Below are 26,015 nucleotides of genomic sequence, written 5' to 3' on the forward strand. Positions count from 1 at the left end.
AGCAGAAGGAGAGCAAAGCATCAATTAATAATTAACACTTCTATTTCCCATGTTATCACAGTATCTCAAACCAGTTTGCAAACATTGATTAAGTTTAATGACGTGCCCCTGAAGCAGACAAGCATGGATGAAGCTCTGCTCCTACCAGCCAGGATGGCACTCCGGGAGCATTTTGTTTAGCTGATCTATGCCCTCTTTTCCCCATCTGTTAAATGGTGATAATGACAGTATCATACAGTGGTTCAGAAGCTTAGTGACTTCTAAATCAACACATTTATAGATAGAAAAATAGCACACAAGGGCAGTCTCACATGTCAGACTACACTCAATTACACTGAACTAAAGCTACCACATTTGACGTGATAACATAGCCAGTGGGAAGAAAACCCTCTATCTTCATTTTATAACACATTATAGATTTGCTTTGCTCTGTCCCCAAGTACCCAGAGCACTTGAGTTCTACTTAATGACCAGGATTCTTGGGTACTATGTTAACACTGTAATTACAGTAATTAGATCTGCTCTAGAAAGAATTGTGAGAAATTAAAGACTGTCCACAGTAGCCTCTAACTCCCAATTAACACAAAGTAGTTGGTGTGTTTGGAAGCCAGGACAGACATACCCATAGCTGAAAACTCCAGAAGGAACTGTCATTTAAATTGGGATGGGAAGTTGAACAGTTGAACACTGTTTAATCATTGCTTTGAAAGACAGGTATGCAAGCATCATCCACTTCCAGATGGTGAAACTGCAATTCAGGGAGGCTCTGAGATGCCAAAGGGCAAAACCAATCACATCCCACAACCAGCATTACACTTTGGGAACTCCTCATTCCCAACCTCATACTCAGACTTCTTTTTTTCTTTAAATAAAAGAGCCCCCAATCCATGGATGCTCTTGTCTTAATAAGAAAGAGTTCTTTCTTCCTTGTTTGGGTCTCTTTCATATATAATCAGAATTACTCTGCTTAACCCTCTTTCTATTCTGACATTTCCAGGAGGACCAAATATAGAGACAAGAGTAAGTACTTCATGAAATACAGCTCTCTTCTTCTCCTGTGCCTCACAGTCACTTTCAAAAGCAGATTGTCATGACAACAAATAACCTGGAGACAATCCAGCCAATTAATCTGCAAAGGAAGCAGTCATCCCAATCTTGGAAAACAGCACTGCTGCTTTAAGCTTCAGAAGCTAAAAAAGAAAGAAAGAAAAAGAAACCCAACACAAAAATCTTACCACCCACATTAATCTTATTATGCTGCCTTAGACCTGTAGTGAAGAACAATTTGTCCCTCGGCACGTGCTAGTCCCTCATCAGCCCTTTCCTCCTCCCTACAGACAGAGAGTAGGGGCAGGCCAGACCCCCTCTCTGAGGCTCTGATCCAAGGCCAGTTCCCAGGCTGTGATGTAGCTCAGCACACAGATGCCTTACCAGGATGACCCCTTCAGCCCTTCCATGTGGAGCCACAGGAAAGAGCTCACAGGTTAGGCGGAGGAATGACACAGAAAAGATTGTCACACACCATTGCTATAAACCTTGTTTTGTTGGCATTGCTGTTGCATGTCTTCCCTCTTCCTCTGTGAGTTGTCAAGAATATTTATCACCATGTTAAGCTCAGGATTGTTTTCTTTTCCACAAAAGACTAAATGATCAGTGCAGCTATATATTAAAGTCATTCTCTTTCAATTTCTCTCATTACTTCTTCCTTCATACCCTGCTCTATCTCCTCTTCACATGCTCTGCTTTCTTTAGGCAGAAGCATATCACACCTCCCCTGATGATATCCAGCACTAGATATAGACTTTAGCATAGGTCAAAAAAGAAAAAAAAATAAATCAAAGACTGTGTTTTGAGATTCTCACAAGATTCAATACAAAACAAGTTTCAAGCAAAAATTTTCTTCCGCCTTCATCCTTTACTCTAAATACAGAAACAAGGAAGGGTAGGAATAAATGCTTTCACTGTAGACTTGTCCTGCAGTGAAACATGCCTTCCAAAAAGTAACTGAGCAGTGAGGATCTAAAGTTTTAAGACTACACAAGATTTACTCATCTGGTAAATAGACAGATTCACTTTCAACTGTACTTTTACTATCAATCCTCCTGGGTCCAATCCATCCCGCAGAAGTTACTAAATGGATTCCCAGCAACTTCAGTGAGCACTGGATCACAGATTACAAGCACTTCCTGCAAAAATGTGTTTTTACTAATCTGAAAAAGATACCAGTCTTCTGAGCACTGGAAATGAAATGTATGCATGCACACACACACACACTCTACACACTTCATTATTTGCAGAATGAGGAAACCGCAGCTCCAGCCAACTCAGAGCAAGCCAACAGAATCGTATTTTCTGCTGAGCCTGTTCCGCATTAATTTGAGTTGGAATACCATTGCAGAATAGAATAAAAACTCTGTGCCTACCTTGAGGGCTTTCGCAGCTTTCTTCATCACTGTTGTCTTGGCAGTTATTTTGACTGTCACACACGAAGCTTTTATCAATGCAAAGACCATTTTTACAGTGGAATCGGGCAGTAGAGCAAAGCAAGGGATTTGCTGCTGCAAAAAGAGAAAGTGAGATCTTTCATTAGAAATTCTCTTACCCAGGCAGTTAAATAGCCCACAAGCAATCAATGACAACAGGTCACAACTCAACAGTTGGTCAATCTGCTGAATATGTGAGAGTAACTTGGCAATCAAACAACCTTCCCTCTAAACAGGGAAAGCTGAAACTTCTAATTCGTGCAAGATTCATTACAATTAGCAGAGATTTACTCCAACCACAGTTGTGATAAGCCTTCTGTTCATTTTCATGAGAGCCCCGATCATGATCACTCTTCCACATTTGCTCACACTGAAGACATATGGACTTGAACTGCCTACCATAAACACCTCCTGTTGATTCCTTCTTCAACAAACTCAGTTTAGTTTAATTTTCTTATTATCAGACAATGATCCTGGCTGAGAACTGCCAGGCAGTGGTTTATTTACCTTGCTTCTGTTTTTTTCCTCCTTCCCCATTCTCCTCGCTATTTTGAATTGATACAATGGCACTGCTGAGATCTCTCAACTTCTCCTTGTTTGAATTTCAACTCCTTTTTAAGGGTAATATGCACATTACAGTAGCACCCAGAAAATCCTTTCACATAAGACCCACTGTTGCACAGAGAGCAAAATCAGAATAGTATTTAAGCAGACTCATTTAGGTAGAGCAGTCTTCTCACCCATGCCAAACCCAAGCAGTAAGATGCTCTAAGATGCTACACCTATTTTCATCTAAAGCTTCAAGCAGTGCAGTTTTCAACACTTCTAGCAGATTACATCACAGCTTCAATGCATCTCACTGTCAAGGAGGTTTTCTTGATACATATTTCTCTTTTCTCATTTCAACCCTCTACTCTTAGCTATAGCCCAGCACATATAACTACACGTTCCCTCCTTGAACAGCGTTTGCACCCTTCATATAAATCATATATAGCCTTAATCTCCAGCACAGTCATTGCTTAGTCAAGATATGCATAACTTAGCCATTTTTAATATCTATTCATAAACCAACCTCTCTCCCTTAATCATTGTTGGCACTCTTCTCTGACTCCCAACAGTTTTTGGTAATGAGGTGACAAACTGAATGCAACTTTCCAATTGAAAACCTTAAAAAAGCTGTTTAGACACCCTGTCTGCTTCAAACTGCTTCTCTGCCACAATAACAAAGGGTATTTCAGTTTCCAAATACTAACCGGTTTCCTATTTTTTATTCTTTAAAGTAAGAGCTGGATTTAAAGAGTCTTTAAAAAAATATAAAACTTTAAAGTCTTCTCTACATATAACCTGCAGTATATGTAACAAACACTCCCAATTTCTCCAGCTTCCCAAAAGTATGTTTATCGTGAATGTGCTAAAGCTCCTTTGCTTTAAAACTGCTGCACACTTGCACCCCATTGATTTTCGAGGTCACCTTAGGGCCTACATTGTTGTTCCTCTTCATAAGCAGTGACTGACATTTAGACATGCTAGAAAATACCAAGAGTGTGCTTAAATGGCATAAGAAACGGGGAGATCGGCAGCGTTGGAGCTACACACTACAAGCTCACGGGAGATTGTTTCATTCATAACAAACTTCAGGAGCTTGTGCACCTCCAGCTGAGACCTGCTGCTTGTCAGTCCACCACCTCAAGGGTACTCAAAGCACTTTTGTCAAAACTTTTTTCTAGTCCATTTGTTTAAGCATAACCCAGAGGAATTTCCTGAGCCTTCAATCTTCCTCTAGCTTCACTTGCTCTGCAGAAGTGCTATATCACTGCCACAGTCTTCCCAGGGCTCAAACCAGACTCTCTAAGCCAACAACAGATGGCACCTTAAGAGATATTCATGCTGTGGGGGAAAGCACATGAACAAGAAAGGCAAGAAGCAAACAGTGATAGATTACTGTAAAGATCGCCCCTTTTGTTATCTTTGAAAGCTGGTGTCTGTTGTCCTCCTCCTGACCTTTAAAGGTTATTAAAAAGAAATACTCAGCAAGCTCCAACAAGATAGCGAGCAAGTATTTTCCTGCAAGCTTTTACCTAGAGACCCATGCTTTTACCAGCTCTTGATAATAACAACAGAGCTGCTGGCTTGAACATAACTTTTCCTTACTGCTGTGATATATCCCTGCTAGACTTACAGACACAAAAGGATCTACACAGCCACATGCACAGAGTTTAGCCCAAGTCAAGCAGTACTTCAGATGAACTCTGTGCTGCAACTTCCCTGCAAGTTGCTGAACAGCAGCTCAGTCTGAGATTAGCTTAGCTGGTTGGAGCATGGTGTTAATAACACCAAGGTTGTGGGTTCAATCCCCATATGGGCCATTCACATAAGAGCTGGACTTGATGATCTTTGTGAGTCCCTTTCAACTCAGAATATTCTGTGAAGTTAGCACATTGGCAGGTATGCCTACCTCCAAAAACCTCCTTCTTTCAAGAACCTGTTTCTCAAAATATGCCATTATTTGCTTTTTTGTTGTTTGAGAACATGTATAAACAGAGACACCTAAACGTACTGATTAACAAATACATCATATTCTTCAGTGACAAGAAACAGGCAAATAAAAATGGAACAATTCAAAGTGATACTTAATGTTTGCCCAATTTGAGTTACATTTGAGTACAGGGAACATGTTCAAAGCAAACATGAAGCTTAAAACTCATTCAAAAGTCACAAATTCATTTCAAAGTCACAAAGAGGCTTGAAGTATCATACAGGCATTGTATGCAAAGCAAGAGTGAGCTGGACCTTAAAAAAAAAAAAACCAAAAACGGCCTGATATAAAGTGAAAATACAAGAATTATGTGGGTTGTAAACGACAGGGAGAATATTTGACTCAGAAACTAAAGGCTACCGAATTCTAAGTGGTGTTAATTAGTCGAAAGAAGCAGCAGTGCCCTCACTCACACACAGACCCACACTTACTGCAGTTCTCCTCATCGCTGCCGTCAGGACAGTCCTCGAAGCCGTTGCAGCGGAAGCGGCCAATGATGCAGTGGATCCCACTGGCACAGGGGAAGAATGTGGCGCCACATTTGGATTTGGCTTTTGCTGGGAGAAGATAAGAGACAGAAGTGGGCAGAGGTGAGGGTAACAATTTACAAAGGTCAGAGATGCTTTTGTAGCAGTACAGTTTAGAGTGCTCTATGCAGCACTGCTGGTACACGTTAGGTGCCTTCCAAGTTCCCTACGGCCTGCTTTCAAGTACTTTAAGTATATTTGTGAGATTTCACCTGCTTGGGCTGAATTTTTTCCAATTTGTGTAATTTCCAGAATGATTGAAACATTCAAACTTAAATGGCCAGTCAAATGGCCTCTCAAAACAAATTTAAATTGCTCAATGCTTTGGAGTACCAATTTCTAAATTTGCCAAGCAGGTACTCCTAACAGTCCCCTAAAGACCCACATGAATTTAACCAACATTCTACACTGGAGTAAAACTGTTAACACAGAGGGTCGCACTTCCCAGAAAACAAGACCAACTTGACCTCTTTGCATGAACGTCTGTGGTAAATGTCACTGGCCCAGGCATAAGTCCAGGAGACAGAGAGGTAAGCCAATCCTCAGGTAGAAGACAACAACCCTCAGAGGCAAAGGTCTATCTGGACTAGTCATAACCCCCCACCACAACCTATAGCTCTATGTCATGCTAGTCCACAACCACTAAACAGCACCAGAAGTCTAGATCTTGTACACCATCAAGCTTCTCTTGCTTGCTCAGAGAAGCCAAGCACTGAAGTGCCCAAGGAAGACAGAGATAATGAACACTGCAGAAACTTCTAAGAATTTGGGATCTGTAGGCAAATTTGGACAATGACAGTTATAGAAAGAGTAAGGAAATATCTGAAGAAGAAAATGAAGAATACAGAGATATCAAGCGAATTAGTGTCTTTGTGAGAATAAGAAAGACAAGAGACGCTCATAGAAGTATTTTTCAGGCTGAAAAAGCCAAACTCAAAAAAGACAATGCTATAATTAATACTGCCTTTATTCAGTATAATTTATATAAAACTGAGTGCAAAGGGAACATGAGATATACAAAAAACACATCTCTTGCTGCAGTTCTTGGGGACAGAAACTACATCTATTTCACAGGACCAGCACAGCTGTTCATGAAACACTAAATACTAACAATAGCATCAAAATGTGTTTAACAAATGAATCTCATTATGGTCTCAAGTACTACGCATTTTTTACTTCACTGCACAGCAACTCTTTACAGCAAGAAGAGAACACTGCCCTTAGCTACAGTGATGCAGATGCTTCCACCATGATGCTCAGGGCAAGCACCAGCTAAGTCTTGTGGTACCATCAGCCTAGAAGAAAACAACTCCTAAAGCAAAAAAAAACAATTTTACAACAAGAGATGTGGTTACATTTTTTTCTCCCTATTTCTTTTTCAAATTATCCCATGACACAATGGACCACATCACAAGACATTGAACTGTTCAGAAAGTACACTCTAAAGCAAAGGCAGTCTCTGAAGAAAGAGTATGCTGGTAACTGCGGGAAGGTGCGTATGGTGTCACGTGGTAACACCATGCACAGACCAATGATGACAGAACACCAGAAAAGAAGCCAGATCCATAGCTCGCAGGCCTTTGAGTAAATGTTTCCTACTCCTTCCTCAAATCTACAAGATGTGTTTACAACTCACAGGTTTTGAAATGTGACATATCTGGGGATAACAGCAACATGCAAGTATTTTATGTGGCTCTTTGGCACATCAACACACCAATCTGTGCAGTTTTATAAGGCCAGGACAAGGTCAGAGGCAACCAGAGTACATTAAGAAAGGAAGTGTATCCAATAGGGATAAACAGTTTTAGCATTACTTTGTAAGGAATCCTCTCTTCCAAGGTTAAACACTAAGTGCAGCTGTAGTAAAGCCTTCTTCCATCACTCAACAGAGTGCATATAAACTGTTTTAAACCACAACTACAGTAATTCTCACTTGATTTAGTGTCCACCAAAAGCAAGTTCCTGCAGTTCCTCTCTTATATGTTTTTTGTTATTATACCAGTAGTTTTTAGTTAGAATTATGAAGTGTAAAATAGGATGTATCACTGAATTTCACATATTCAACTAGCACTTTTTCTGAAGAGTATCCAAGGTCCACATGGGGAAAAGAAAGTGAGCCATTACTTTGTAGGAAAACAGGTGATAAATTACCCTGAAGTAGCTGCTGTGCTTCACACTACTAGCAACAGAAATCCCTCAGCCAAGACATCTGAGCCCCGGCAATTCTCCACACAACTTCAAAGAGCAACTTCTGTGTCAAGAGTTCTGAGGTAGACTGGTCTTAGCTAAATAATTCAGTAACCACAAGGACTGAGGTATCATCATACTCCCAGTCTTTAAACAAAAAGCAGCAAAACAACCTCAGCAACAGATTCAGTGTTATCAGAGCAAGCAGTCTGTACTAACACACTAAGAAGCCAGACTGCTGCTGGGAGCGTGTGGTAGTAGCATGTATGTGAAGAGTTGCCCAATGCTTCATGTGTTGTTTTTTTTTTCATTTGCTGTTGTTTTTCTTTCTATAAAAGCTAACATCTTTTTGAAACCATATAGTGAATTTACATTTCCCAGACCCAATGACTGCTTCTGGACATCATCTTATTTTATAGGTGTATTTTGAGCCAGAACAATTCCAGGAAGGGAGAAAAGGGAGAAGTTCCAAGAGTTTCAAGAGGAAGAAGAACTAAGAAAGTGGAAAGTGACTGTGCTTCTGCCTCTGTTAACATTTACTGGATCCCACTTCTTCAAGCAGGCTTACTTCAGTCATTTGAGGTCTGAATTCAGAGGCTATCCTTTATCCACTCTGAAAACCCTGCCAAATTAAGGCTTCAAAATTATTTACTTCTAAAATTTCTAACATGGACCATCTCTTACTCTTGCAGCCTTACTCCTCCTGGCAGACTTCAGACTGTGAATTGTCAAAATCTGAGCCTCTGGCTCTGGAAGAGCAGAAGTCATGTGCCTGCACTTTCCTGATCAGAGCTAGAGGCGGTGAATGCTGCAAGAGCTCCATTTCACACTCTCAGCTATCCTGGCCCTGAAAGGTGAGAAGGCCCAAAGCACATCTTGTGCATTACACTGACCTACCACAGTAAAGCCATAAGCAATATTTAATGTTTGACCACACCTGGAAGAAAAAGATGCTGGAATGATCCGGAACAAAGTCAAGTTTCTGGAAAATGAACTCTTTCTTCTGTCCAAAGCATACTGATACCCCATCAAGAGGGAGAATCCATTCAGGACAATTATTTAATGTAAGTATTACTTAGATAGCTATATAATTTTTAGTTCCATATTTTCTCCCCAGACCTTTTCCTATCTCCTCCTCCTGAGTGAGCAGCCAGAGAAGAAGCGAATTCTGTTTTCAAATAACTGTTTAACAAAAGAACACATACTAGTAACCAGAGACCAAAAACAAACAAGAAACTAAACACCTTCAACTCATGTCTGTTTCCTTTTTATATAGTCCACTGATCTTATTGTTTTTTAACAAGGGAAGGAAAAAATAACAAACAAAACCCAAATGCAATTCTTCCTATTTGCAATAGGCCTCATATATACACAATCCAATCCAAATTCAAACCTATACTTACCTAGGAGACCCTGCAAATATAAAAGAGCATTTCAAACACCATAGTGACTAGTCACACAGCTAGCCATTTACTACACACAAGTCTTGCTCCCAAACAGAACTTAGTTTTCCAAGTTCCAATTCCACACACAAAATGCATTTCTCATATGCTGCCCATAAATGCAGGAAAAATGAGAAAACAGTAACAGCTTAGTCCAAGTCACATCCTTTGACTCTGGAGAACTCCACTGAGGAATTCCTGATTTTCAATTTTACATTCTTTTTGTTCTCTGATAGAGTTTTCCTGAGGTTTTCAAGCACTGTTTGGTTATTGCTCATAAGGTTCCTATGGAAAGCACAATCGTTTCTTCCAGAGCAGAAACGTACCTTTCCATTCTGCAGTGATCTCTGGAGATACCCTGAACATGAAGGGGCTATCCATCTTCTTCAGGTCTTCAGCACCTCATAGGTAACAGATATAGATATACCAGGACCATGACTGCCTATAGGACATTCAAGGCATCTGCTGCACTATTCCAGCATTCCTCTGCAATTCCTCCTCCCATTGCATGACTGTTACAAAAAGAGTTTTCTTCTCCTTTGATCATCACTGTGTCTCCTACCGCACAAGTTTCAAGTTTTCAGGCAAATCTGCATGTGGTAAGATTTACGTTTACCCAAAAGCAGCCATCTATTCAGCTCCTTCAGTGATGTCAGCCTTGAGAAACTTTCAAGGACAGCATTACCTCTGCAATCTGTGTTCTTCTCTGTTACGCTTGGTTGAAATGGGCTCAGGATAATAAAAATTACTGGGATATCAGGAAATGACAGAAGAGAAGTGAAAAAGGACACAGGCACACGTGGATCATCTGACCTTACAGTATTATAACCAGCTAAAGCAAAGGGAAGGGAGAATTTGGTTGTTTTTAAAGGAACTGGTAAGCCCTCCTGAACCCAGGTTTCCAGAAACTAAGAAACTAAGAGACCACACACTGGAGGGGCAGGAGTAAGGGCTGATGAACATATTTGAAATACATCAAGAAATCACACAGCAACTTACAAAACTGTGTCTAAAGAAAGGCTACACAAATAGCAGATCCAGCCTGGATTCAATACAGCAAGTACAAAAAACATCCCAAAAAACTGCCATCCGAGTCGTTTCTGAACCTATGGCAGAAAGGATCAATTCCATCCAGTTTCGCTCTTCATTTGTTACCTAGTCATGGCAGAAGCAATCCAAGACTGGGAGATTAAGATGAATCTGTATTTACATTTCACAAAAGGGAACTGTCATGGTATTTAAAATTATGGTATTTAAAGTATAAGTGTCAGTGAACTACCATGCACTTGAGAAACCCCCTCTGACTCCATTACCCATGGGAAGAAATTGCTCTTCAATAAGATATTCTTCTCATCTTCTAAAATTCAAGCAGGAAGCAAATGGTGAAGATGGTGGCAGAGAACTGCTGGCCACAGTACAAGCTTGCCAAATGTTTCCTCCAGGTTGCTTTAAGTTCAAGGAAACTATTTTGGCAGTTGTAGGTGTGAGTGTGTGAAGTCACTCCTTATGCTACACAGAAACCGATCCTCTCAACCCTCTTCCTTCAAAGTGTCTAAAAAAATAGTAACTTCCCATCAGGACCAGTAGTACACTCCACTGAAGATGTGACAGTTTGCAGGCACAGCTCTATGGCACTAACAGAAAAACATTTTGCTATCTTTAGGGTACTAAGTGTGATCCAGTACTATTTTTAGAAAAGTGTAATACATTATTTCTCAGCAGAGATGAACAATAGTAAGGGAAAAGAAACCAGATTTGGCATATACTGTGTATAGCTTTATATTGTATACAGATACCCCCCTAAATAAAAGCATCTTTGACGCTCTTGGCTACAACAACTTCAAATCTGAGTAACAGGTTACAACTGATCTTCTGCGATGGGCAGGTGATTTACTTTCCCTGGATGGAGCAGCAAAGACATCAAATGTGTTCTATAATTATCAGTAACAATTACAAGTAAATTGCAGTTGTGGCCTATATATTTGAGGAATATAGCCAGGACAGATGCTGTGGCCCAACTTCTTGGAAAAAAATTTGTCATATGTAACTCTAAGTAGATACTAACCATTAGTTTAGATATCACAGTAAAATTTTAAGCTGTGATCCACTGTAGTGCCACAATGCTTAAACAGAAGCATTATACATTTAGAACAGGTTTTTTTCTTACAGAAGCCAAGACACAGTGTTGTTAATGAACCTTTAGGGAAAAAAATTTCTGACTGAATTGTTACTGACCCTTCAGCCTCACCTCTGTGCTGGGAAGATCATGGAACAGATCCTCCGAGAAGCTGTGCTAAGGCAGCTGGCATACAGGGAGGTGATTTGGGACAGCCAACATGGTTTCACCAGGGGCAAGTCCTGCCTGACCAACCCAGTGGTCTTCTGTGATGGAGTGATTGCATCAGTGGACAAGGGAAGGGCTATGGATATCATCTCTCTGGACTTCTGTAAGGCCTTTGACACAGTCCCCCATAGGATCCTTCTCTCTAAACCGGAGAGAGACAGATTTGATGGGTGAATTATTCTGTGGATAAGAAATTAGTTAGATGGTCAGATTCAGAGGGTAGTGGTCAACAGTTCAATGCTCCAACGGACAACTGTGACAAATGGTGTCCTGCAGGGGTCCTTACTGGGACCAGTGCTATTAAATGTCTTCATCAATGACACAGACAAAGAGATTGAGTGCACTCTCAGCAAGTTTGCAGATGACACTAAGCTGTGTGGTGCAGCTGACACACCTAAGGGACGGGGTGCCATTTAAGGGACCTGGACAAGCTCGAGAAGTGGGCCCATGGGAACCTCATGAGGTTCAACAAGGCCAAGTGTAAGGTGCTGCACTTGACCTGGGTCAAGACAACACCCGGTATCAATACTGCCTGGGGGATGAATGGACCAAGAGCAGTCCTGCCAAGGACGTGGGGTTGCTGGTGAACGAGAGGCTGGACATGAGCCAGCAATGTGCACTTGCAGCCCAGAAAGCCAAACACATCCTGGGCTGCATCAAAAGCATAGTGGCCAGCAGGTTGAGGGAGGTGATTCTGCCCTTTACTCTGGTGAGATCCCACCTGGAGTGCTGCGTCTGAGTCTGGGGTTCTCAGCACAGGAGGGAATTGACCTGTTAGAGTGAGTACAGAGGAGGGGTACCAGAATAATCAGAGGGCTGGAGCACTTCTCCCATAAGGAAAGGTTGAAAGAGTTGGGGTTGTTCAACCTGGAGAAGAGAAGGCTCTGGGGTGACCTTATTGTGGCCCTTCAGTAGCTGAAGGGGACCTACCAGAAAGCTGGAGAGGAACTGTTTACAAGGGGATATAGTGACAGGACAAGAAAAAACCAGCTTTAAGCTGAGAGTAGATTTAGATTGGATATAAGGAAGAAATTATTTACTGTGAGGGTAGTGAGGCAGTGGAATAGGTTGTCTGCAGAATTTGCGGATGCCCCATCCCTGAAGGTGTTCAAGGCCAGGCTGGATGGGACTCTGAGCAACCTGGTCTACTGAAAGGTGTCCCTGCCCATGTCAGGGGAGTTGGAACTAGATACTCTTTAAGGTGCCTTCCAACCCAAACCATTCTATGATTCTATGACTGTGTTACTGTTGAACCAGCTAGTCCACAACCCCAGTATTTCACACCTAGTTATAGTGAACTGGGTACTTTTTACTGCATGCAACATGCAAAGACAGCACACAACAAGCACTCAACATGATGTGGCCAGTAGGACAAGCCTATTCCCTTCTTTTAACTTTACAAACATTTCTGTTTTGAAATATTTCTCAATTATTTTGCAACCTGGACTGAGTAGACAGGATGTATCAGACACAAGAGCTCACATTTTTAGACAACCTACAGCTAGGAGTAAACTGCACAGAACTTCAGCATCTTTGAACTCAAATTGTTGCCTTTGAACCTCTCCAAGTAGCAATCAAGCAAAATAACTTTAAGCTGCTTCACAGCAACACGTCTCAACTGAACTGATGATGATTTATTCAAGTAATCAAAACTTGATTACCTGCATGTGACAAGAGCAGTTCTCCTGACAGAAACTGTTGTGTGCAGATGCTGCATTACTGCAGAGCCACAAGCATTTTCCTGACTTTGATAATGAACCACCTTAAAGTTCTCTGCTGTTGTTTAGTTTGAGAGATGCCACAGCCGCATCAGACAGACTCTTTTTATGTATGTGTGGTAAGGTGCAGCATTTCAGTGATGGCTTTACATGAAAGAGTTAAAGGTTTTAACTTTAATTTACAAAATAAGGAATGATTTTACAACACTTTATAACACAAGCAGGATGGCACCAGGATATGATGCCTTTCACCCTAAGAACTGCTATAAACCCTAACTGTTAACACTTACAGTTATTTTGGGTTAGTTAATTGCTGTTTGGACCCTACAGTATTTTCAGTTTAGTTCCCAGTGGGGAAGCCACTGCTACCTGCAGTCACTCAGCTGCCTCAGCACAGATGGCAAATGCACCACTTGCTGGCTCACAGAGCTCTGGAACAGGGCTGTCTTGCAGAACGACACAGAGAATCACAGAATCATACAATCAGACGGGTTGGAAGGGACTTCCAAGATCATCAAGTCCAGCCCTTGATCCACTACCACCATGGTTACTAGACCATGGCACTAAGTGCCACATCCAGTCTCATCTGAAAAATCTCCAGGGATGGAGAATCCACCACTTCCCTGGGCAGCCCATTCCAATGCCTGATTACCCTGTCTGTAAAGAATTTCTTCCTAATATCTAATCTAAACCTCCCCTGGCAGAACTTAAGACCGTACCCTCTTATCTTACTGATGGCTGCCTGGGAGAAGAGACCAACCCCCACCTGGCTACAACCTCCTTTCAGGGAGTTGTAGAGAGTGATAAGATCTCCCCTGAGCCTCCTCTTCTCCAGGCTAAACAGCCCCAGCTCCCTCAGCCTCTCCTCACAGGACTTGTGCTCAAGTCCCTTCACCAGCCTCATTGCTCTTCTCTGGACCTGCTCCAGCACCTCAATATCCTTCCTGAGCTGAGGGGCCCAGAACTGGACACAGCACTCCAGGTGTGGCCTCACCAGCACTGAGTACAGGGGAAGAATCACTTCCTTGGTCCTGCTGGCCACACTGTTCCTGATCCAGGCCAGGATGCCATTGGCCTCCTTGGCCACCTGGGCACACTGCTGGCTCATGTTTAGCTTCCTGTCAATCCCAACTCCCAGGTCCCTTTCTGCCTGGCTGCTCTCCAGCCACTCTGTGCCCAGCCTGTAGCACTGTATGGGGTTGTTGTGGCCAAAGTGCAGGACCTGGCACTTGGCCTGGTTGAACCTCATCTCACTGGAATCAGCCCAACTCTCTAGCCTGTCCAGGTCCCTCTCCAGAGTGGTAGGAAAAAAGAAAAAAAAAGGTTGTCCTCTTTGACCAAGCACACAGCTTCGGGAGGGACACACATGGAGCGTTGAGGGAGGAATGGGACACCTGCCTAGCCAGCCAGATCAGCCAAATCAACCCTGGCGATCAGTGGGGTGACAGATGTCACAGCCAGATCGCCCTTACATCCTCTGCTTGCTTTTTCCTATCTCGAAAAAAGCTTAGCACTTCGAGTTGCATTCCCAGTATAAAATCCACCCAACAGTCTATTATGCCAGAACTTCTCCAATTCAAAACAAGACAGTTATTTAATGTAAGGAGTTTTGATACAAAACACAGACAACTGCAGGGCATTCACTGCACCTACAGAAAGCCCTTGGGTCACTCTTTCCTTTACTCCCTGTTTAACCAGGCAGCTGAAACAGCTGCTAGTCATAAACTGCTAATGTAAACTCAGAAAAAACGATCCTAAAATTTATTTAAAAGGGACCAATTTAATTTTTTTTAAATTAGTGAAATTAGCCCTGTAGGAAACATCAGAGGTTGCCTCCAATACATAAAACTATCACCCACTTATGCGGGTAGTATTTACACTACAGTTAACAATAAGAGAGAAAGGACAACGCTAAAGTAAAAAAGCCAATGGATTCTACTGCCTTGAAGAGAAAACTGCTTTCTTCAAAAGAAAAGGGGAAAACTGAATTACTTCACTTTGGAGCTGAATTATGAGTCAGTGGCCTTTACCTCTTGACAAACACTAAGGCCTTAAAGTAATCTTTCATGATCTAGGAGTCTATGTTTCAGTCCTTCAAAATCATCACAAAGCAGATGAGATATCAGAAGAGAGCATAGACAAAAATCTTATTTTTCAGACATTCAGTAAAGCAATTTCTCACTAAAAGGAGTGTTTTAGAAGTTGCTACTCCCTAAACAACCCAAACAATAATATCATACAAAAGGACGAATTCGAAATCAGCTGTTGCACCACACAAATTAAGTACAACTTCAGAGTTGTTAAGTTACTCAGGATGAATACAGGCAGGACAGAACACCACCCTTAAGGGATTTCAGTAGCAGAGGCAGCCCTCTTCAGAGGACATCTGCATGCCTGATGGGCTACAGTCCCTCACTCCATCCTGGGATACTACCTACCTGATCTTTTTCTTTCAGTTCTGCCACTAATTCCATCCAACTGTTAAACCTGTCTGATTCCCAGCTCTCCAACTGGGCTATTTACTGACCCCCATCAAGAGGATTAAATAATTAGCACCACAAACCCTCTTGATCTCCTTGCATAAAAAGCTATCAAACATAAGCAGTTATTACTCTTCCCCTTACTCATGTGTAATTGAGCTTCAAATGAAACATTCACCATGGTCACTTAATTACAAATTACTTATTTTAACTACTAAGTATTTGGTTGCTTAATCATGAGTGAAAACAAGAGCTAATTCCAGTCTGATATTCCAAGTTTAAGAGTCATCTGAGTAAGTGACAAAAAGATCAGCAGCTGGCTTACAGCATCTTCCCAATTAATGCAGACGCTCGTTTCAGGTGTTGTTTAATATTCAGCTTAGCTTAAGAATTCTGATGTTTGTTACCCACCTTCAAGAAATATTCCAGGTCAACCAGGAAATGACAGGAGGCAGCAAGAAACACAAAAGGAGACTTAGAAGTACTCAGTGATTTTAAGATGTGAATAGAAGAACAGAAGTCCAGAGGTATTCCATGTATTTTTGTACAACTACAAAATGTACAACTACCTTTACTGAGAAATTCCTAGCTTTCTGTTATATATTCTAGTTATTTAGGAAAATAAAAGAGGTGTTAATTTCATTAGCTTTTTACACAAATTATAGTGGATTATAAATGACACAACTAAAGACTGATTTTGTAGAGTGTAAGATTGCTCCTTACACAACACCTGACAGCCTGGAATCCTAGCACATGATGATGCTTACTCCATTAACATTAATACACAAAATCTATTTTGACTGCAGATTTTCATAGCCATGATCCTTCCAGGATGTGAGCTCTGTACAATGCTTCTCTCTTCCTAAATTCTGGCCCTGCTGTCAGATTTTCTCATTCCATATATTAACACCACCCCCCGAGCAGTCAATATAAAAAATAATCCCTATTTATAAGTTTCTTGTAAGGGATCCACCTGTCTAGAAGAGGCAAGGGAATCTTTGGCAGAGGTTGGGCAACTCAGTGAGCAGGCTTTAAACTGAAGGACTCAGGGTGTGAGGTCCAAAGTGGCAGTGCTCACTACATCACATCCAACTGTGTTACTGAGATTCTGTGATTTCTTACAGTCCTGTACTTTCTCTGCAGGCATTTAAAATGCACTAGATAGAGAGGTAGTGTAAGGTAGGGCACCACAAAGGTAGGCTGTTAGTCCTATTTACAAGCAGATCATTCCCAGATCATACTCTCAAAAAAATGCCACAAGCCTCACACTTCCACCATTTCACATAGATTTTAGCAGGGACTCAGAGTTATGAAGCATTCAAGTTGCTGTAATTATACTACTTTAACATACTGCTTTTATATTTATCTCTGTGTCTTTATCTTGTTTGTTATGCCTGTATCACTCTCCTTCATGCTCATGGGGGCTAGCTTGGTTATTTCCATCAACCATTCACCTGTCTTTGAACACATCCATTTGCAGCAGAGGCTTGTCATCATCTCCAAAACTACATGCAGACAATGACCAAAGTTCACTGCCACCCAAGCCTCTCGTGAGTACTGTGAGCCTTATCACAGCCACTCTACAATTCCAAAGCAGCAGATACAGATTTGATGAACTAAAGACTAGAGATCCAGCTCTAGTACTTTCAAATTGTGTTACAATCATAAGGTAAAATCCTCAAATGTGAAAAAGTTATTTTGATGTGATTTTTTGGAGGTTTTTTAAATAATTTTTTAAGTGGCAGGTTGCTAAATCACTTACTTGCAAGTATTCCTTACTTGCTTATTTATCTTCTCCAAAATGTGGTGAGCTTTGATACACCACCACTTCACAGCTATTAAGTTTGCACTACTATCATCTTTTAGCTAGCAAGAAAGAATACAACTTACCAGACACCAGGAATGTAAATTTCCCAAAGCTAAAAGTGCACCTGGCTAGCAGCAACAGACTGCAGCAGGTGAGATGCCTCCACCTTTACACTTGTTGCAGGACCTTAATCCCAGGAATCTGAAAGCATCTCTTGAAAATATCACCCTCCCCTCATCTTCTGTAACATTAGCCTTAGTCAACATCACGCTTTGACTGATGCTTTAAGAATAATTTTCTGGGGCCACAATATACTAAACAATTGAAAGTCAGTAATCTTTACTGATGGATTAGTCCTGCCCAGGTCTTGGCCCACTGCTGTATTTCTAGACCTCAGCTGGTTTAGACAATCTCTTCTGAATTAAGCAGACATTTCTTTTTAACAAAACACTGCATCTCATTCTTCATTGCACTGAGCTCTGCTTGTTGAACGGAAAGCCTAGTATTTAAAAGGATAAGAGCCAGAGTTCCTGTGCCCTTTGTTCCTGTACATGAAAGCCATTCATTAGACTGACCCTGCTGAGAGGTTAAACCCAAGCAAAATATCTTCAGCTGTAATAACTGTACTATCATAATAAGCAGTCATTAAATAGCTTATAGAGATTGCAGAACTCATTGTCTCTACAAGACCTTTTCTCTCTCTCTTTTAAAGTGGCTTCTAGACCTGGTTACTTATTCTTAGCAGTGTGGAAGTCATGAATTTGACTGCTCTTGCAGCAAAATCTAACGCAAGGTGAGGACACATCTAAATTCAGACTGTGACCAGAACAATTTGGATTGTCAGTAATGACCATTTATGAATAAATTTTGTCTTTGCCTCCATTGTAATTTTGGCACTTACAAAGAGAAAAACATGGGTACATAATGTGCCTTTAATATAATATCAGCTTGTGAGCTTCGTGTAGAGCAGACTCAAAGTGCGCTCTTGATTCAGGGCAAACCCCATGATTATTTTTTTAAAGCAACACACAGCAACAAATCTAAAGAACTCCTTCTAAAATCTACCCTGCATCAAAGAGGGCAGGACAAGGTAGTCTGACAGTCCTTATCTGAGGCTTCCAGATTTATGACACGGCTTTGAAGCTGGTGCAGTCTCCGCTCAATCCACCTCCTTCCTACTGAAGCCCACACCAGGCAGTGTAGGAGTTCTTGCACTCAGAAGCTTCTCCAATGACAGCCCAACTTCCCCAGATATAACTTCAGTTTCAGTGGGATTTTTTTCTTTTTTAAATAATTTCCAGCCCTCTGATGCTGTGAAGCTTTTAACACATGCAGTTCTTAAAAACTACTTCTTTTGTAGAAACTGGATGCCATTGTCAGTCAAAATGCACCCAAAGAAGAAAACCTAGCTAATCCACCTTTGTTCTCCAAGAGTTTCAGTTTCCCAAATGAAAGGCTTTAGAGCACAGGAAAATATTCTTCACATAATCTAGGAAACCCAGGCTACTAATTGCAGAGCGTGGGTTTCATTTAGCATTCATGTGAAAAGATTCTTTATATTTCATCTGTGTCTGTGTGTAACTGGTCATTATGAACCCTTTCCTGAGAACTCTCCATCACTGAACGTGTCAAGCTGTGACACCTGTTGCAAGTGAACACCAGAGGGAGCAGTAAACATTTGTCTGGTAGGAAATTTTTATATTGGAGATGGAAAAAATAAGGAAAGCGTGGCACAGCAAACCCTGGAGAAACGTAAAAATTATTACTGTGGGCTGTAATTTCAAACTACAATATACTGCTAATCCAGCCTAACTCCCCACCAGTGTAGGGTCAACAAAGAGTTAGAGAAAGTGTGCAGATACAAACACTTTGAATGAGGGAAACTCAGCTGTGCCACGTCTCCCACCCCGTCACTTCACATCCCGACGACACCAGAAGATTTACGAAGTCTTCTGAGATTATAAAGCATTTATACAAAATGCTGTGTGCATTTAGATGGATTAAATGGAAAGGCAAACATACCCAACGTAGAAAAGATAAGACACGGAACGGAATCTGAAAAAACAGATCATGTTTATTATATATAAACACACAGCTCAAACTCTGCAGGGTAAAACCAAGAACAAAGTTAAGAGACACATAAGAGAAGATGAAATCCAAGATTAATATGCCAACATATCAGCAATGAACAAGTAATTGCAACACTATCTCAAATATTATTCTACTAACCCGGCAAAGACAGTTAAAAATGTTTGCAAAACCATCATGGTTACAACCGTAACAACACCGATCAGAAAGCGTTCCCACCACACACCTTCATCCTTGCACTACAGCATGCAGCCGACCAGACGTAGGAGTTGCTAGGGTATTTGTCACCAGGATAGGGCCTCAGGGGCTCCAGTTCCCTGATATAGAAACAGAAATGGTCTTACCAGATCTGCTAGACACCTGGATTAAATTGGTTTCTCAGTCTGCCCAAATATGAGTCACAGTGCTCAGGACCATGAGAGTGTGTTGGTGTGAGATTGCAGAAAAGCTTGGCTCACCCCACCATGTTGAGTGCAACTCAGCATCATACATGTGTATAACGCAGACATTATAAAATCTTCAGTTCTAATTGCATTGGGTTTCCTGCAAGTACATGTGTCTCAGGAAAAGAGACAAAGCTGACCTTTAGTGGAAGCCTGCTTGGCAGGCAGCTTCAATACCTGCCTGGGGAATCCTTATTAAAATGGACCGTTTTCATGCAGCACTTCATTTAATGAAGACATTCTCCCCCATGGAGGAGACTTGCTCATAAAGACTCTGTCCAAAGAACAATCAGAGAAAGATCTGATGACGATGGATTGCTGGTGATGAAACGAGCTTTTTATTACCACAGTTCCAGATGTTCCTACAGACCGGCTCTTGCTAGCCAGTGCAGAAATGTGTTGGTAGCACATTCCTACAAGCACGGATGATGCCCTCTTGCTCAGACATCTATACACTCCAATCACAGCTTTTAACATTGATTCAAAAACCTGGTTTACCTTTATGTTTGTGTTGAATGAGCAACCATGACAACTGGAAACAGAAACACATGGGAAAGAGAAGTTTCTAACATGAGAACACACTGCCCCAAGGCTATCCTTGCATAACATTTTTTTCTAGCCACAGCCTACACTCTTTAGCCCTTCAATTAACACAGCTAGTCACACTGCATTCACTGCGTGCCACTATCTGCTCATAGCTGAACGTACAAATCTGGCACATAAGAGATGGCTCTCAGAAGAGCAATGAAGGAAAATCCAGGCTCCTGGGTATTTGGTACGTCTCTAATTCTGGCCACTGTCATGCCAGGCACTTAGCGCGGATGATGTGCCATGCTCTGAATCCCCACCATCTGCTGCTCGTTAGCTGACAAAGGCAGCACATGCCACCTCCCCACTAGCTGCTGCTCATTACTGACAACAGCCATTCTGTGTTCACAATGTTCTCTCTGTAATAATCTAATATGAAGACGCACAAAGAGCAAAGGAAAAAGGAAACAGAGATGACAGAGTAAATTATAAGCTTAACTAAGAACATTAGCGCACTCTTAGATCTCAAGAAGTGAATCCTTCCAACAGCAAGATGCGGTTCTTGGCCCCAAAGGAATAGGTCAACAGGTAGGTATAAAGGTCAGCACTAAAGATAATGCATTTCCCTCAAAATGTTTTGAAACATGCAAGCACCCATTTCTAGGCTCTTTCCATTCAGGTTCTCTATTTTGTTACATTTTGGCTCTTCCATATTGGATAACAGTAAGAACTGAGTGGCTCACAGCATGCAGCTCCCAACCTGACCAGGGCAAGCACTAACCCCAGGTATATATAATGCCTAGTGGTATGCAACCAGTGCAGGATTTAGGATTTATGCAATCAATACCTATAAGCTCCCCATGAAAGTCCTGTTGGTAAAGATTCTGCATTTGTCAAGAAGAGCTTGCTTCCATTATAAATCATCTACACGGCTAAAAAGTAGTAATAGTAGTAACACTTGAAAAAAATGTGCATGACAGATACTGGACTACACAAGCTGATGAGCAACCCAACAGATGAGAACCAGAAGAGAAGGGGGGCAATGAACTACAAAAGGGTTCTGCACTGGCAGATACATTGATGATGGCAGATTACTCAAACTATAGACAAATGGAAGTACTCACAAAACATTCATATTGCTATGGTCAATTAATTCTTTTTCAAGCTCAATAAGTGGTTTAGAGGAAAAACAAAAGAGAGATTCTGCTTCAAGCAGTAGTTCTTCTTTACAACAATGTGGAGTCACTGTTTCAGCTTATTCCCTTCCTCCTATGCCTTTCCTTAACCCTCCTCCCTAGATAAAACCAGATAAAATTCTTCAGTCTTCACATCCCCATGACAGAAGGCAAGAGTATGAGAAATGTTCTGTGCAATAACAGCATACAGCCAGCCAGTGTGGGAAGTGTTAAACTGATCACAGGTCAGGGCATAGAGGAAGCACGGAAGATGACAGACGGTATGGATTCTGGCAAGTGTGGGAGATGAAGGGGAGATGGAGAGAAAGCCCACAGGCAAAGGGACATGGTTAAAAACAATGCTCCTGCAAAGCAGGAGACAAAAAAGGGACAAAAGGAAGAGAGGGAAGAGACAAGACATGAATGGACAACTTGCAGGTAATTCTGTTTTGCATCTTATTTCCTCCTCACACACAGACTATCACTTTTCCACTCACGGTCACAAAAAATGAGAACCAGACCACAAGTTTAAAATTCTCCTGTTTGAAGGGGGACAGACAGGATGAGATCCTACAGCAATGGAATTGATAAAATATTGCTGTACATCCACATTCAACTATAAGACAAACCAAAAGAGAAAGACTTTCCACATAACCACACACGTGTGCATGAAACTTCCTCAGTGAGCATGCCAAAATACAGCATACTCGTCTTTGCAACAATACCAATCTACAGTACCAAACGAACCCTGTAACCAAGCTCCTGTTCACACACAAACACTTCTTAGCAAGTCTAACACCTTTCAGTGTGAAATAGTTACTCAATGAGGAATCACAGGCAAAGCAACTTAAGAGTACAGCTGAGAGTAGAACACACTGGGAACTCAGCCATCTCATGCTGCTAATGCAACTCCTATGGCTTTGTCTCCACTTTGCTCAGCTACTGCAAAGCAAAAATCACAGCAAAAAACAAAGGACTAATTTTGCTGCAAGGTAAGTTTTAGAAAGTAGAGCCTTTAGACAGAAGAAAGGTAACAAAGCCTAGCCTAAAATGATTAAAAAAAAAAAGTTTTATACCTATACAGCTGCTTTTCAATGCCTTATCTCTGAGCTAGGAACAAATCTAACAACAGATTTGGGCTGTATAAGCCCATCCAACTTTTGATTACTTTATGATGGAAAAGACTGGTTGGTAACACTATAGATTTGGAGACTCAAATGAGCACTATCTGCATTCTGTTCTGGCTTATCTGACCTGTCAACAGCAGGCTAGCATAGGATAGCACTGCTCTCCCTGCAAGTCTCTTTTCTGTGCTAACTTTCCATTTGTGAGGGTCATCAGATAGCAGATAGATGTATAGCAAGAGGAAAGAAGAGTCTAATTATCTCCATCGACTTGTGTAGGAACAAAAGGATGCTCATCCAGAAAGCTGGCTAAAAGTATTTAAATATAAAACCCAACAAAGGACAATTCTGCAGAAACTTAAAATTCATGGTTGCAGCATAGCCTAGATCAGTGAGGTTTATTTCAGTCTGTCATGACAAGAACAGCTCTTATGAACTGTCATTTTACAGCTATTTATATTTTATTGTCAGTTACCCTGTTTATTACTGACTGTAATTCAACTGATTTTGGTAAGGAAATTTTTGAACAGAGTCACAAAGCATATTTTCCTGTTACTGATTCTTGGATAAATACCCAGTACAGCCTTCATTAAGAAAACCTTCATTAAGACTAATGAAAATCTTCACAAAAGTCATCTAATTGTATCAGGTGAAAAAAAAATTTATGCAAGGCAGATGATGACAACACTCTTAGAGACAGAGAAACTCCTGGTTTGCATCCTTTAAACACCAAGATGTGCCATCATTCAGCTTGTTTTAAGAAGTAGAAACAGCACACCCAAAGTCATGCCAGCAGTCTATTCAGGAGCCAAGTAATAAGGAACCCGAGTCACACAGTTGTTGTCATCAGGAACATCTCACTGAAAGGTACAGGTTGAGCTTTGGATATTTTTATTCTTGCCAAAGCTCCCACCGATATAAATCCTGCTAGGGTTAAAACAGATATGCATGACAAAGATCAATCCTAATAACAGACTCATTCTTTCCTAAGATGTTAACATTTAAATAAAAAAAAAAACCAGTTAAATTAACCTGTCTTCAATGTTGTTACACGAGCCTGATGCCTTATAAGGACTGCAAAACATTAGATATTTCATAGAGATACTTTTAACGCTTTAGAAAGTGAGCAAAGCTCACTGGCTTAAAGCAGAACTATATATGGAGATTTTCACAGCACAGTTATTAAAGCCCCCTTACTTAAAAGGGATGGATAACTGGGGTTAAAGTAGAGGCAATCAAGTTAAAAAAGCAAGAGCATTTAAAAACACATGGTATTTCTATTCAGGTAATTTGAAAGAAACTATTCTTTTTTCCTTTCCCTCCATAAGGAAAGCTAATGATATCTTGGAAGCGTCCTGGGAAAGGTAAGCTTCCTATAAATTCATTTGAAGTGTAATGAAAACCTCCGTAAAGCATACACATAAAGAAACTACACTGGATACCAAAGAACCTTAAAGACCTGAAATAATGAAGTCTGTGCATTTTTTTCTAACAAGATCTAAATTAAACTGGCATCAGTTGTTACTTCCCTAACACACACTACAGAACACACCAGTAACACTACTTAGCCAAGCCTTGTGATATAAAGCACGTTAAGGTCACAGCAATGGTCACTTACGGCATTCCTTCTCATCGCTGTCATCAAAGCAGTCTGGCAGCCCATCACACTGCCAGGACCCTGGGATACAGCGTCCATTACTGCACATGAAGTTTCCAGGAATGTTGCATTCATTTGTGAAGTTATTCCCAGGCAACAGTTGGCTGTCTGCGACAAATGAAAGAGAGGTAAGTTTACAGAGGATTTTAACAAAGGCAACAAAAGCAGTCACTGAGCAAGCTGTTTCAGCAGTTGAATGGAGATGAAACATGGATCTTGATCCTGGTAATTTTGTCATTATCCTATCAGCATCCTGAGCATGGTACTTTGGTAGCACTTTCTTTTTCCCAAATTATCATTTTACTTTTCTTCATTCTCACACTCCATTTTGCAGATTTCCCTCCTGCTATTTTCTTTCTAGGAACGCACATGCAGCCTCCTATGTATACTCAGGTCAAAGCAAAATTTGTTTAAAAAAAAAAATCTCTTCTACACATGGTCAGTCTAAAGAAAAATAAAACAGATGAGGCCACACGAACTCAGCTCTATAGTCCCTTGCTTTTGTCAGATTAGTACTTAAATGGCAGAATACTTTGTTGTTGCTGTTGCTACCCAAGGGCTATGCACTAGGTAACACACTGCGTAATTCATGACAGGTTTTCAATTAAGTTTTAAACATAGCGTTGCTGATCAAAGTTAGAATTGAGCTTCTCAGTGTTAATACAGTCCCCTGACATACATCTGTCCACAGGCAAGTAAGGCATTTGGCCAACTAGTGGGGGGTCAGTAGCAGGATACTGGAGAAAAGAGAACAGTGAAAGAGAGAAATCTAGAGATCTGCCTTCAAGGTTAAACACAGCTCTAATCAGTCATTTTAATCTACTGTTTTTCTCACTTAGTGCATTTTTTCTGGAATGCAGATATCACAGAAACACAAACTTCAATGAAGGAAGACAATGACAGTGGTTTTAATAAGCACCAAAATGGCATCACCTGTTGCTAAGAGGAGGGAAAGCTACAAGACAAGGCAGAGAATGGGAGAAAGAATATCTTTTCCCTTATCTTCCAGTCATATTCCAGACTTGTCCCAGGCAACATGCACTTGATCAAGCGAAAAATCAGAAATACAAACCTTTCCCAGGTAAGGTGGAGTTGTCACAAAAATATGTCCCCCATCCCCCCCAGCCAGCCTACCTATCTTCATAGTTCAAAACCAGAAAGAACACATTAAGATGACACAAAGCTTAACCATTTACTTCTCATTTACCTATTTTGAGGATAATCACATTACTTTTGGAACTCAGGGGGAGTGGCAGAGCTGCAGTTCCCTCCACTGCCCACCCTACACCAGCTTGCTTCCTATTGCTCTTGGAGTCCAACTCCTTCCTCTCCCCAGGAAGGCCTGAACACCAAGGGCAAGGAAAACATTACTAACACAGCATCGTGAGTGCCCCACTCTTCAGTCCTGCACAGGGCACAGAGCAGATCACAACTGCCAGGATCAGCAGTTTAGGGAAGACCCCTTCCTAGCTCATT

General features: G+C 41.2%; 1 protein-coding gene across 1 annotated transcript in view; it reads right to left on the reverse strand.

Moving 5' to 3' along the window:
• Positions 1–24,622, reverse strand: part of LDLRAD3 (low density lipoprotein receptor class A domain containing 3) — a 75,561-nt gene extending 50,939 nt beyond the window's left edge. The window contains exons 1-3 of the mRNA XM_018082087.3: positions 24,501–24,622; positions 5,451–5,576; positions 2,424–2,558 (exon numbers count right to left, since the gene is read on the reverse strand). Of these exons, the coding sequence (XP_017937576.1) occupies positions 2,424–2,558; positions 5,451–5,576; positions 24,501–24,588 (349 nt within the window). The 5' untranslated portion in view covers positions 24,589–24,622. The remainder of the gene's footprint in view (positions 1–2,423; positions 2,559–5,450; positions 5,577–24,500) is intronic.
• Between the last annotated feature and the right edge of the window lie 1,393 nt (positions 24,623–26,015).

Source organism: Manacus vitellinus, unplaced genomic scaffold (genome assembly GCF_001715985.3).
Source record: "Manacus vitellinus isolate BGI_N305 unplaced genomic scaffold, ASM171598v3 scaffold_59_pilon, whole genome shotgun sequence".
NCBI classification, from domain to species: domain Eukaryota; kingdom Metazoa; phylum Chordata; class Aves; order Passeriformes; family Pipridae; genus Manacus; species Manacus vitellinus.